We start from the raw sequence: 13,788 nt of genomic DNA, 5'->3' as shown, positions 1-13,788 counted from the left end.
TCGCGTTCGGTGTTCCCAGGCAGTGCGCGCGTGGGCAAATGTTCACTCGCTGCGTACTTCTGCATGCTGCTACTAGAGGGTGAGAGCCAATTGGGTGTGCACAAGTCGCTGGCTGCACCAGCACCATTTTGACCAAAAGGTTCGGTCCTGTATAAGAGCCGCACCTCGTCAAAATTGTGAAAAAGAGTGCGGCCCTTAAACGAGTCTATATAATAAACGGTGGTCGCTATCGACGCGATCATGGATGGCGACTATGCACTTATGAAGGCCGACGCAGTGTTATGTGAGGGCGGTAACACACAAGAATAAAGGCTTTAGAGGCACAAATAGGGACGAAGCATTCCAGCATTGCTCTCATTCACGTACGATTTTCGCTGGTGATAATGGGGATGCGGACTCCGCCACTGCGTTTCGATTGGATGTTAGTGCTGTTCTTGCTCGTTTGCAACGCAAATTTGCGGCGCTCTGTGCTCACCAAGCTTTGAGAGTTGCTCGAATTAATGTGTGACCAAATACGTCTGAATAAACAAGTTTGATTGCACCTGCATGCACCTGCAGGGACCAGAATTTCCGAATTAATGAGGTTTCACTTAACTTGATTTTTTGCCCACAAGTTTGCCCTACTAAAATGCTGCTTCATTTTCTGGCCACACGCTTGCCCAATGAGGAGCCGTCACGTCACGTCTGCCACTTCCCGATTCTTGCCCATCACTACAACGCGGCATTATCTCTGTTTCCATAAACAATTGGAAGTTAGCGCTCTGTCTTGTGTATCCTTTCTTCTATGCGCTAAACAAACCTTTCTCTAGAAATGCCATATCAGCAAGCCTAAACAGTGATAATGGCGACCCACCTTGTGTACCATGGGCCCTAGTTCTGCCTTGAGCCACTCAACAAGGCCTTGCACCTCAGCTGGTTCTTCGTGGGCCTCCTCGGCATCCCTGCGCATCTCTTTCTCCACTGAGGTGATATTCTTGCGACTGAACTGCCGCAGTTGCGCCAGCACCAACTCGTCGTACGGCTCAAGGCAGAAGAGCACTTCAACGTCTCGTGCGCGCACTGCCTCGAAGTACGGGGATGCCTCCGCCAACTGACGACTCGGGGCAGCCAGGTAATAGATGTCACGCTGCCCCTCCTTCATGCGCCCACAGTACTCGGGCAGGGTCACTGTGTCGCCACCTGGCTGCTGCGACGACTCAAACCTCAGCAACTGTGCGATCTCCTCCTTCTCTGCCTGCAGAAAATGAACGATACTGCAATAAGACAAACAATATCACAGGGAGAAGCCTTCGTCCTGCAGTGGGCATAAATATAGGCTGACGATGATGACAAATACATCTGCTTACCTGATTTACATTCTCATTTTCCAAGAAGGCCGGAGCAGAACTATTTGACTATTTTTTGACCATTTGTTTTCTACTGCATAGTTTTGTTCTTGTTTACCTAACTGATACTTGGAAACAATAAGTTGAGTTACGTCACGTAGATTATTCTTGTTACTGTTTGTCGTTAATCCGCTTGTTCACACGTTTATGCTTTGATTACCTAATTTATTTATATACAATACCTACAGCGCCCTCTAGGGCATTATTGTAGGGGGGAACATCAGAAATAAATCACAAGACATATACTATAAGTTAGGCAAATGATGCAGCATATAAATCATCTAAATACCTATGCACTATTTCAATAAAAAGCAAAAACAAAAACTAATATACAGTAAATATTACTATACAGTACTAATATAATAATTAATGTGTGACCAAATACGTCTGAATAAACAAGTTTGATTGCACCTGCATGCACCTGCAGGGACCAGAATTTCCGAATTAATGAGGTTTCACTTAACTTGATTTTTTGCCCACAAGTTTGCCCTACTAAAATGCTGCTTCATTTTCTGGCCACACGCTTGCCCAATGAGGAGCCGTCACGTCACGTCTGCCACTTCCCGATTCTTGCCCATCACTACAACGCGGCATTATCTCTGTTTCCATAAACAATTGGAAGTTAGCGCTCTGTCTTGTGTATCCTTTCTTCTATGCGCTAAACAAACCTTTCTCTAGAAATGCCATATCAGCATGTACCAATTATTTGTTAGACATAATGAACTTATTATTAATATTCTTCACGTCAGCAGCTTTATTACGACTTGCTGTCTTTGTATAACCACCCTATTTAGTTACGTAAATAGAAGATCAAGGGGTCAGAATTTTCTAAACTCTTGAACCTGCTGTAACATATATTTTTACCATGCAAGTCCAACATACTTCTTTACATAACTTGACGACTTGACTTCCATATAATGGTACGACCACAAACACCCACCTGTTCATGAGTGGCCAAGATGCCCTCCTTAAGGAAAACACCATAGTCCCGGTAAAAGCGACTGTAGTTCTCCGGTTCCTTTTCTGCGCAGCGTGCCAGCTGCCTGATGAGTCGGCCAACAATGACTGTGCGAATCTTGCGGATGAGCGCGCTGTCCTGCAGCAGCTCTCGGCTCAGGTTTAGAGGAATGTCTTCACTCTCGACAATGCCCGTGACAAAACGCAGCCACTTGGGGAGGATTTCAGCCCTTGGCTTGATCAGCACCTAGCCAGAGCAACCCGTCACAGGCACATTTACATACCAGCATTTTTATAATACACTCAAGGTCAAATTACATGCAAGTATGAAGCGGTTATGCAGAATAGTGATTATTTTATATAACAATGAAATAAAATATGTTATAATACAGTATGAATTAGCCTTTTGCTGGGGCCACATACACAAATTTGTCTTAGTGTCTCACAAAAAAAAAGAAGAAAATTAAAAAAATTACTTGTACATTGACCACACCTGCCTGTTCTAACCGTAAAATTCCGAGCAAGCTCCCCCCCTCGAGCAAGTCGAAATTACCGGCATACCTGCCAACCTCAAGACTTTCAAATTCGTCAACTCGCGACCGGGGGGGGGGGGGGGGGGGGGGGGGCGTGCACGGGAATTCTGCCGAGGAGTACGACTTCAAACACACTTGGAAGTACTGATAGTATCTAGTACTGACGAGGCTTCGAGTCCGCCATCACACTTCGCAGCCTCTACGGCTACAAAACACCGGAGTGCCGGAGTCGCACTGCGCCCGATGCAGCAACACGTCGCACAAAAAAAGCGAGGCCCACAAAACAGGTCATACAGTAAAAGTTCGTTAATTCGGATTTCACGGGACCGAAACAAATGTCCGAATTAACCGAATGTCGAATTATGGAGGGTATCAAGAAAACAATAAACAAATGCTTACTACGTCAACACGCTCTTATTTGCAGTATGAATCAGCAAATTCTGTTTCTATTTTGCATAAACGCAATGCGGAAGCTGCAATTCTCGTCATCTCGCGACTGATTAGAGCTCGCAGCGGCGAAGGTTTCGCGACTTCCTTCACATTGCGGCCGCGGCGCGCGTCTTCATCTGAGGTCTTCATCTGAGACGGGCTTTTCACTAGCGCGCGCACATCCCGTTTATTTTTTCGCCAATGTCGCCGGGTCGCCGCCCATCGCGATGTAGACGGTGCGCCTCTTCCTCTTCACAACCGCAATCTCTCTCTCTTCATCCTCGACAGCTTTACACTGAGTAAAAACGAAACTATTGCTTACCGCAACCGCTGTCAACGTGATCATGCACGGCGACCTTGCGGTTCTGAAGGCGCGCGGCCGACGCACGCATAGTCAAACCGAAACTACCGTTTGCTGCAACTGCGGACGAAACCGCTGTCGAAATCGACGCGATCATGCATGGCGACTACCGAGTTATGAAGGCACGCGGCCGACGTGCGTACCGAGTCAAAACGAAACTACTGTTTGCCACAACCGCAGCGGACGGAATCGCGGCAGCTATCAAGACGATCACGGATGGTGACTACGCAGTCATGAAGGCACGCGGCCAACGCGGTGCTTTGTGCGGCGGTACACGCAAGCTAGGCACGAATAGGAACAAATAGGCACGAAGCCTTCCGGCGTTGTTGTCATTCCAGGGCAGTACACCGTCGCTTCGTTTCGGTGGACGCTAACGTTGTTTTGGCGCGGTCCATTCATGTTTCGGAGGGTGGCGTGGCTTAGACCTATGGGCGCGGACCATTCGTGTTCGGAGGGGCGGAAGGGCAACGGGACAGAGGCGCGCGAGGCTGGCGATGCGGAGAAGGATGGAAAACAACGCACGGCGGCGTGGAATGGCTCAAATTTCTTCCTTCTTTTTTTTTTTTTTTTTTTTGTCTTTTCAAGGAGTTCGTATTCCATTCCCTGACGGCACGGACACTGAGTGAAAACTAGAGTGTACTAGTGAAAACGAAACTACTTTTTGCCGCAACCGCTGCGGATGAAACCGCGGCCGCTATCAACGCGATCACGGATGGCGACTACGCAGTTTTGAAGGCACGCGGCCAATGCGGTGCTATGCGCGCCGGCAAACGCAAGAATGAAAGCTTTAAAGGCTCAAATAGGCACGAAGCGTCCTGGCGTTGCTGTCATTCCCGTACGATTTGAACTCCGTCGCTTCGTTTCGGTGGACGCTAATGCCGTTATGGTAGAGTACACTCGTTATAGCTCGTTTGCGTCGCACATTTGCGGCGCTCCGCGCTCGCCGAGCACCAAGAGTTGTCCGAATTAACCGATGTGCGGCCAAATACGTCCGAATTAACGACAGTTTCATTGCATTAAAAAATGCAAACGCCTGCCGGGACCAAAGGACGTCTCCGAATTAACGAGCTTTTACTGTACTCGCGAAAAAAGCCTAGCGTCGCGAAAAAAGCCTAGCAAGGTGACAGGCAAGACGACTAGCCACAGCCTCCCATACCGAAACTGTGCCTGCCGCATCGACCCGACATCGTCGTCGTCTCTGGGGGCGCCACTTACGTACAGGTGGACCTCTATGTTGAGAGTAACGACAACCAGTGACTTCCAGCCGTCGTCAGGTACTCCAACAATCCGATGACGAAGGCAACGTCACAGATTGAAAAATCTCCTTACTCTGCAGACAATAAAGATTACGGCGCATACCTCCATCTCTATGCGCCCCTACGTAAGTGGCGCCCCTACCCACCAGCAACGGTGTGAATTTATTAAAAATTTTAAAAACTATTTCGCGAATATAACCACTTTTCCGTAAAAATTGAGCCGACATTCGTAAAATCGTAAGACGGGTCCAAATTCATACATTTTACGGAAAATTCGGAAGAGTTGGCAGGTATGTACCGGCAAAGTTAGGGGGGGGGGGCGCTATCCCGGAACTACAGTGGCTAGAATAGGCACTGTACCGGAACGGCACCAAAATTCAAGATGGCCCACGACAAAATTTTCCCGCAAAAAAAAAAATTGAAAAAAATAAGCGCAGTGGGAATAGCATTAAAATTTTATTGAACATGAACTTTATTAAGCCAAAGATTTGTTAGTGGTGTTTATCGCTCTCAAAACCACCGTTACTCAAAACCACCGAAAGAACTACAGAAAGAGCGCATCGATGCTGCACCGGCGCGTCGCCGCGACCGGCGACACGAACATTGGTTATGTAGCTTCTATTCCAGGCAAAATTATATCCGCTATAGAGTAAAGTGACGCGTAATGTTCACTTTATTAAAACCATATGTCCACGGTGAAACGTTAAGCGCTAATGAGAGTTCCGATACAAGTGAAGCTCAGCTGCAGTGCATGGCTACCGACGGCGGACAGCGAACCGCGGCTCGGCCATGCTCGCATCGCAGCTGGTGGCGCTGTAAATATCAGTATATTTTCTTCATCGTCTGAAATTATTGCGAGGAGAGGGTAAAGCGGCAACGACGGTAACAAAACATTGCTGCTTGGGAGCGTCGGCGGTTCGTTCTGAAGCGCCGTCTGCTACAGATTCGAAGTGAACTGGAAAAGGCCTAGCGACGATATCGGTGGCGAGTGATCAGCAGCGGTGAAGCTGCTGGCGATGCCAGAGCGTAGCCGCGACCACTCCTTTGTCGCCGAGTGGTCACGTCGCTATGCCGCAAGGAACTCCTCTGCGCCGTGCGAGAGGCAAATCTCGCCGTCGGCCGGCGGTCCGTGAACTACAGAGCGCCAGCTGCAGTTCGCCCCGATGCACTCGTGTGCCCACTGGGGCGCGCGGGTACTACCATGATTCGATAAATGGCTCATCGGGGCGCCCCAATGCGCACCGGTGCGATTTGCCGAATTTGCCATTATTTTCGTGGACTGGATGCGGCAAGCCAGTGTTGGTGCGGAGCGGGAGGGGGGGCGCTTTCCCGGAACGGCGCGGAAATTTGAAATTGGCAGTGCATTTAGGGGGGGGGGGGGGGGGCTCTTGCACGGGTGGGGGAGCTTGCTCGGAATTTTACGGTAAGTGCTTTTGTGGAAATAATCTTCAGTAAGGTTTTCACTTGAGCTTGTTGGTTTTTTCATTACGAACGTGTAGCATTGTGCATAACCAACATGGACAAAAGAAGGAACACGGTTACACACACAGTGCACAAACTATCAACAGTCTATTGCCGAGAAGAATGTGACCTTATTTATACCTTGTCACAAGCAACAATGCGCATGACAGCAACAAAAGAACGTCCACACACACGTGTCATGTCATTCAGATACGCTGTTTCCTTAGCTCAGAGAAATGCCATGCATTTGTCTCTTAGACTGGTGATGCAGTGGGCCTCAATAATGAGGCGTTTCATTTCATTACTGCACTTTGCAATGACCTTGCACTTCTCAAACTTTGTCTGCAACTGCAATCATCACAATGAAGTGCCAACCAGCCTTCCGTCTTGTTATTTATGTTGTTAGCAAGCTCGAAAATCCAGTCGTTGATGCAACAGCCCATTTGTCCGTCATAAAAACAGTTACATGTTAGAGATATCTGATAAACTAAGCCTTCATAACATTTCACAACTTTTGTTTGGCTTTTCTTGACACATTTTCTTTTCTTTTCCTTTACGGTTAGTCATTTTGCATACTTAAGCAAGTTTATTCGGCATCGAAAATATGACCCTAACATTAGCTCTTATGTTGTGCGACACTTTATGAATGTACGGGATTACAGATACTTTTTTTTCTTTCTCCATCTCTTGGGACGCACAGTGGAGCCCTGATATTCCTATAGAGCTTCTCCGCTACGGACCCTACCAGGTGCCTCAGGTGCTTCTAAAAGATGCGATGCTTGCTGGCAGGAACTTTGGCTCAATAGGTGTGGGCAAGATTTTTCCAAGGTGTTCTTGAGGCAGAGATTGGTAATTGATCTTTTGTAGTTAAGAATGGGCTGATTTGAATGGTGGGAGAAGTTTGTCTGCTCGGGGTTCATAGCTCCAGCATACGTGGCTTTCTTTAAAGGTTAACGTAATATCAAGAAAATGAATGCTCTCTTCACTGGGAAGTTCACTAAGTGATTTGCCAGGGGTTCAGGCATTTCTTAGCAAGAGCAAGAACTTTTGCAAATTCTTGGCTAAAATCTGGCGTCGCACTCTAAAAGAAATAAAAAAGGAAAGCAGATCGGGCAGTGTTTTCTTATCTTGTATGGCGAATTTTGGCCCAAGTCCTAGCACTCGATACATGTCATTTGGCAGATGCACTTGTTCAGGAAATTGGACAGGATGAACAAAATTTTGCATTAGGAACCGCATACTACCAGAAGATGTCATCACTCTTTTCGGAGGATTCTTCTAGTCGGCAGGACAGGGTGGCAGAGTGTGCAAGATCCTTAGATCTGAGGCGATTCAGCAAGCCCAGATCTACAGATAACACCTGTCTGTACAAATGTACCAGGCAGTGCCTTCACTCAGGGCAAACATGACCCTGCGAGAACTTGACCTCATCACAGAACGTACCACGGAATTTCTGTGGCAGCTGCAACTGAGGCAGCTCCAGAAACATGTTCGAAAGGAACAACCTACACCGGACAGGACATCTGCCAAATGACGTGCGTCGAGTGCTAGGCCTTGGACCAAAATTCGCCATACAAGACAAGAAAACACCGCCAGATCTGCTGTCCTACGTCCGGCAAGTTTCCCATTTCTCTCCCAAAGACGAAGCCCTGAACTGTGTCTCCCATGGTGTGGATATTCTTAACCAATGTAAAACGTGTGGTGCCGGCAGATAATGAAGGTGGATTTGAACCTCCGGCACTTTCAGCGAGAAGGCCAGACAAGCTATCAAAAAAACTTTTTTAAAGAATGTCGCCATCCATTTGCGCATTGAGGCCCCCTACTTGTGAGTGCCACGCCCACATCATCGTTCAAGTACACGCCCCTCTAGGCGAACATTCCTTCTGCAGCAGAGATCATCATTACCATAGGAATGCTTGGATGACGTCAGACAGAGTGAACAGGGCTTCAGTATGGAAGCCAAAAACGTCTAACCTCTTCGACAACACCATTTTGGTTGGCGTTCTGTTAACTGGCTTTCTAATATGAATTGCAGTCTAACCCACTTATAACGATACCGGTTTTTAACAATATATCGGTTATCAATCAATCAATCATCGAGTTTATTTACATCCTGTAGATGTGGGCAAGCTTGGGAGAAAAGTGAAACAATTCGACTGAAGAAGGCCCCCCTTATACAAGGCACACAACAGCACCACACAAGCATGTTACATACATGGAAGATCGGTAATGTACATATTTCTTAATTTACAGTTTCTGAGAATGTAAAAAAGAAGTTACAAGATTATATAAATTTTACAAGCTACCAGCTTGTATTTTCTGCTTTGACACCATTAGGTAATTCATGTGTTATCAAGAAGTACAGAGAAGCATTCGTTTTAAAGATAAGCATTTTGTCCCAATCGATGGTCTTAGAATAAACCACAACAATTGCGTTGAACTCTCTTCTTGAGGTTGGAAAAGCAACAAAACAACAAAATATTTCATCACAATTGCTTTTTTCATAAAACAAGCAAATAAAAATGGCTTTGAACTCTGATTCTAGAGATTGGAATAGGGGAAAAAGATACAGGAATTAATTTTTATTATCTCGCATGCTACATCTTTACATTCAGTAGCAATAAGCTGCTACTGAATGTAAAGAAGACAAAATATATGTTAATTCATTCTTCACATAAAGCTACAACCTTCGACTCACGTGTGCTGCAGGTCGAGGGAGAGCCCAGTGAGCATGTGAATAGCGTAACATAACTAGGTGTTGTAATAGACATATTGATTCCCTATGTAAAAAGCTCAGCGGTGTTTGCATCGTGATATTTATATGTCGCCAGTTTTTCGATGTACCGACTTTCGATGCACCGACTATATTGCTCTTTTTCATAGTCAGATACAGTGTAGACCGCTTATAACGTAAGTCGCCAGAGTCGCGAATATCTGCACTATAAGCGGTACCGCACTATAACCAAAACAACAATTTTCAAGCCCTGCACGTATGCAAAACATGTAGACCAAGCATGTAGACACGCTTTGTACTATCGCGCGCACATCGCAATTACGTTTTCGTCAGTGAGCTGGCGCTCATGCGCTCTACCACATGAGCTGGCGTACATGCGCTCTACCACAACCGGTCCAGAGCTCGTGTGCTTTCTTCCATTCTGAAGTCATGAGCTGTCATCTGATGGAGGGACCCTGCTGCACATGGCCGGAACACACAGCGACATCTACCTGCTCACCAACGATTATAAAACCAGCGACCACGACAGTCTTCAGTGAGTCCGGCAGCGGCATGATGATCAGTCCGATCAAATGTCTTCTTTTCGCCTACAGAGTGCCACAGTCCCCGGTAGCCACAACTACAAGGACCACCTTTCCTCCCTGAATGGCCTAACGTACCAGGCTTATCTGTTTGATAACTACCCCTCGTTCTTCGGTACATGCGCTCTACCACAACCGGTACAGAGCTCGTGTGCTTCCATTCTGAAGTTATGAGCTGTCATCTGATGGAGGGACCCTGCTCCGCATGGCCGGAACGCACAGCGACATCTACCTGCTCACCAACGATTATAAAACCAGCGACCACGACAGTCTTCAGTGAGTCCGGCAGCGGCATGATGATCAGTCCGATCAAATGTCTTCTTTTCGCCTACAGAGAGCCACAGTCCCCGGTAGCCACAACTGCAAGGACCACCTTTCCTCCCTGAATGGCCTAACGTACCAGGCTTATCCGTTTGATAACTACCCCTCGTTCTTCGGTACATGTGCTCTACCACAACCAGTCCAGAGCTTGTGTGCTTTCTTCAATTCTCAAGTCATGAGCTGCCATCTGATCGAGGGACCCTGCTCCGCATGGCCGGAACGCACAGCGACATCTACCTGCTCACCAACGATTATAAAACCAGTGACCACGACACTCTTCTTCAGTGGGTCCGGCAGCGGCATGATGATCAGTCCCATCAAATGTCTTCTTTTCACCTTACAGGTAGGCTTAAAATACAATTTTAAATGTTATAGAAGTGATGATCGCTTTCTGCTCCTGCTGCCGAACCCGGCGTCTTTCATGCCATTTGAGTGTATGTTGAGCAATATTACGTATTCCTTAAAGATGTTACTACACTTATGTGGTGAGAGTCATCCTTGCCCCACTGAAACAAATGCTAGCTGACCTTCTTGTCGGTCAGACTAGAATTAGCATTGAACTGGCAGCCCTGAGCTTCTAGGTATGCAGTTTTCTACGAACATTTAAGTAAGTTAGAATCGATGGCAGTTGAAGTAGCTGAAATAAACTAGCGCATACAAGAAATTGAGCACACAGTCACTCAAATTCTGAACACTGTGTGTCAACTTTCTAAAAAAAAACGAAGATCAGGAAAATCGGTCACGACGTAACAACTTAATAATTTATGATATTCCAGAACTGCTTACCGAAAGCACTGATCAGTTGCTTAAATCAGTAAGTGATCTTCTGTCAACTAAACTGGAAGTCAAATGTGACAACATTGAGCGCTGCCACAGACTAGGAAAATGTAAACCAGAGAAAGATAGGCCTATCTTCTATCAGTCTGAAGATATATCTTCAGACTGATAGACTATAGGTCCAAGACTGAAATACTAAAAAACGCGCGTAAGCTGAAGGGATCCAAGGTTTTCATTAACGAAGACTTTTCTGCACGTGTACGCGAGATTCATAGCGAGCTATGAAGCACTCTGTTAACCCAAGGAAAAACTGCAGCAAGGCTCGACTGCACTACAACTGGCTTATCGTGGATAACAATCGCTACACTTGGGACAATGGAAATAAGTTCATTGTGAAAACAGCCAGAAGGCTCCCCACCAGCAATGCTACTTGACCGCAGCCTAACTGCCGATTGACGCTTCTGAACATAAATGCACGTAGTCTACTTAATAAAACTCGAGAAGCGTTTGATGGGGGGCTAGTTGGTAAGACATTTAGGAAAATTATAACTGTGCTAAAACGAGACACGAGAACGAAGTGGACAGGACGATCGCAGTGGACAGGACTGCGATCGTCCTGTCCACTTCGTTCTCGTGTCTCGTTTTAGCGCAGTTATAATTTTCCTAAATTAATAAAACTGATGACTTTAATTGTCTTGTCCATTGTTACGATCCATCTTTTGCTTGTGTAACTGAAACTTGGCTCAGTGATGTTATTTCTGAAGTTGAATTCTTGCCTCCTGGCTATCAGTTCTTCGAAGAAATACACCGCTTGGGCGAGGTGGCGGCGTGGTGCTCTTCTTTAGAAACGGCATTTAATTTTCTGCACATCCAGAGATACCAAATATTGAATCACTTTGGGCCAAATTTAACATTAATAACCTCAGTGTGGTCTTGGGTGTTATATACAGCCCGCCCAACTCTGACGATATTGTTCCAATTTGTGATTACACAGTTGAACACAGGCTCCAGTGCTGTAAGTTGATACTCTGTGGTGATTTTAATGTCCCATGTATAAACTGGAGCTTTCTTAATGTGGGTGGCCGTGACAAATCACTGTGTGAGTCTTTGATTACCTTGGCCACTTCATTTGACTTGGCCACTTGGCCATTTCCTTAATTGGCCACTTCATTCACTTGGCCACTTGGCCAAGTGAATGGCCAAGTGCTTGGCCACTTGGCCACTTCATTGATTGGCCACCTTGGCCACTTCATTTGACTGTCACTGTTGCTACACGTGAGGGTTCCGTCTTGGATCTGGTCTTTGTGAACGATCCACTTTTACGCAACAGCTTTGAATGTGAAATAATTGATGGTCTTTCTGATCAAAGGTGGTCCTCGTTACATTTAACCTGACCATTGACGTCATACCACCGTTTTTTAAAACTGTGTTGAATTTCAACTGTGCAGATGACACTGCTATAACTGATTCACTGGCAACACCTTTTGATCACTTCTTGATTTCCAGTGAACACTGTGACGTCAATACCGTCCGTACTTGAGTACTTCTACAACATTATCTAAGAATGCATTTTGATATTTGCTGCAAAAAATGTATAAAGTGCAACTTCAAACGCCCCTGGTGTATCATGCAATTATTGTGGCGAGAAGGCGTCCTCTTCGTCGATGCAGCCAGGTACCCGCGGCCCGCCGTTAACGTTGGCGGCGAAGAGGGACGACAACCACCACCGCCACTACAACAGAATGTGCGAGACGAACCGGAGATGCCAACACCACCATCACTACTACTACTACGACAAAAACGGCAGCAGCAAAAGCGCCAACATCAACGACACAGCCGGCCAACGGCGTCGGCGCCTGCCTTCTCCATGGCAGTCGTAGATACGAAGGGAAGGATACGAGTCACGGCATCAGCGAAGCTGCCGTCGGCCGAGGCAGCGGAGGAGATGGCCATAGCCCTCGCGGTACTCCACGGAAGTACGGAGGATAGCCTGATCATTAGCGACTCCACATCAGCTATCCGGAACTACACGAAAGGTTGGGTGTCCGCGGATGTGGCGCGCATGCTCAACGCCAGAGTCGGGGACTTCGTGTCCGGCACGATTACGAACAAGGCCCTCAAATGGTTCCCCGCGCACGTCGGGGAGCTTGGCACCACCAAATACAACAGCCGCGACAACAACGACAACAACAATACCAACGGCCGAAGACACACCGGCATTCCGCCCAACCACAACGAGCGCGGCCATCTCGTCGCGAGGCAGCTTACCCGCCGCGACGCGATCCCCCAGAGGGCAGCCGCCGCCGTTGTTGTGCGGGGCCCCAACGGAGGAGTTACCAACACAACCCAAATCGCGGCGGATGGAGCTGGGGGCCACGGGGACGCCAACGGGGACGCCAACCGCGACATCACGGAGTTTCCGGCCTCGTACCGAGAGGTTCTTGGTCACTACAAGAAAGAACGCAAGAAATATCCACAACCCCACGGGCGGCTGGACAGGTCCCAGGCAGTCGACCTGAGGCGGTTGCAGACAGGCACTTTCACCAACCCCTACCACCTGCACCGCCTGTGGCCCGCGCAGCACCCATCGCCCGGCTGCCCCTGGTGCGAGCACGAACGGGCTGATATGGCCCATATGCTTTGGGAATGTCAACGCCATGAGCAAGAAGCACCAAGAGGAAGGCAGAAGACAACATCAGGACCCTCTGAAGGTGGGCGCCTCACAGAGAGATGGCAAGCCGCCCTCCTCAGCGAGGCACCCGAAGACCAGGAGTGGGCCGTCCAGCGGGCCAGGGCTATTGCCGAGGATCTCGAGAGATTTTTCTCCGGCGATGGACCCCTGGCAGCCTAGCCCCGGGCACCAACAGCCATATCCGTTGGACATATAAAGTTTATTCCTATCCTATCCTATCAAATGGCTTCGCAAGCCACGGAACTCCCCACCAAGCAGCCAGCATAATATTTTGTTAAATTCATTAAAGACAACGTTAAAA

General features: G+C 47.6%; 1 protein-coding gene across 1 annotated transcript in view; it reads right to left on the bottom strand.

Annotated features, from left to right (window-relative positions):
• Nucleotides 1–790: 790 nt before the first annotated feature.
• Nucleotides 791–13,788, bottom strand: part of LOC119459391 (heat shock protein 75 kDa, mitochondrial-like) — a 58,865-nt gene continuing 45,867 nt past the window's right edge. Inside the window, 2 exon segments of the mRNA XM_049671691.1 lie at nucleotides 791–1,234; nucleotides 2,326–2,589. Coding sequence (XP_049527648.1) covers nucleotides 806–1,234; nucleotides 2,326–2,589 — 693 coding nt within the window. The 3' untranslated portion in view covers nucleotides 791–805.

Source organism: Dermacentor silvarum, chromosome 7, assembly GCF_013339745.2.
Source record: "Dermacentor silvarum isolate Dsil-2018 chromosome 7, BIME_Dsil_1.4, whole genome shotgun sequence".
In the NCBI taxonomy this organism is placed as follows: Eukaryota; Metazoa; Arthropoda; class Arachnida; order Ixodida; family Ixodidae; genus Dermacentor; species Dermacentor silvarum.
The sequence above is the reverse complement of the archived record's forward strand: the minus strand, read 5'-3'. Positions and strand labels throughout refer to the sequence as shown.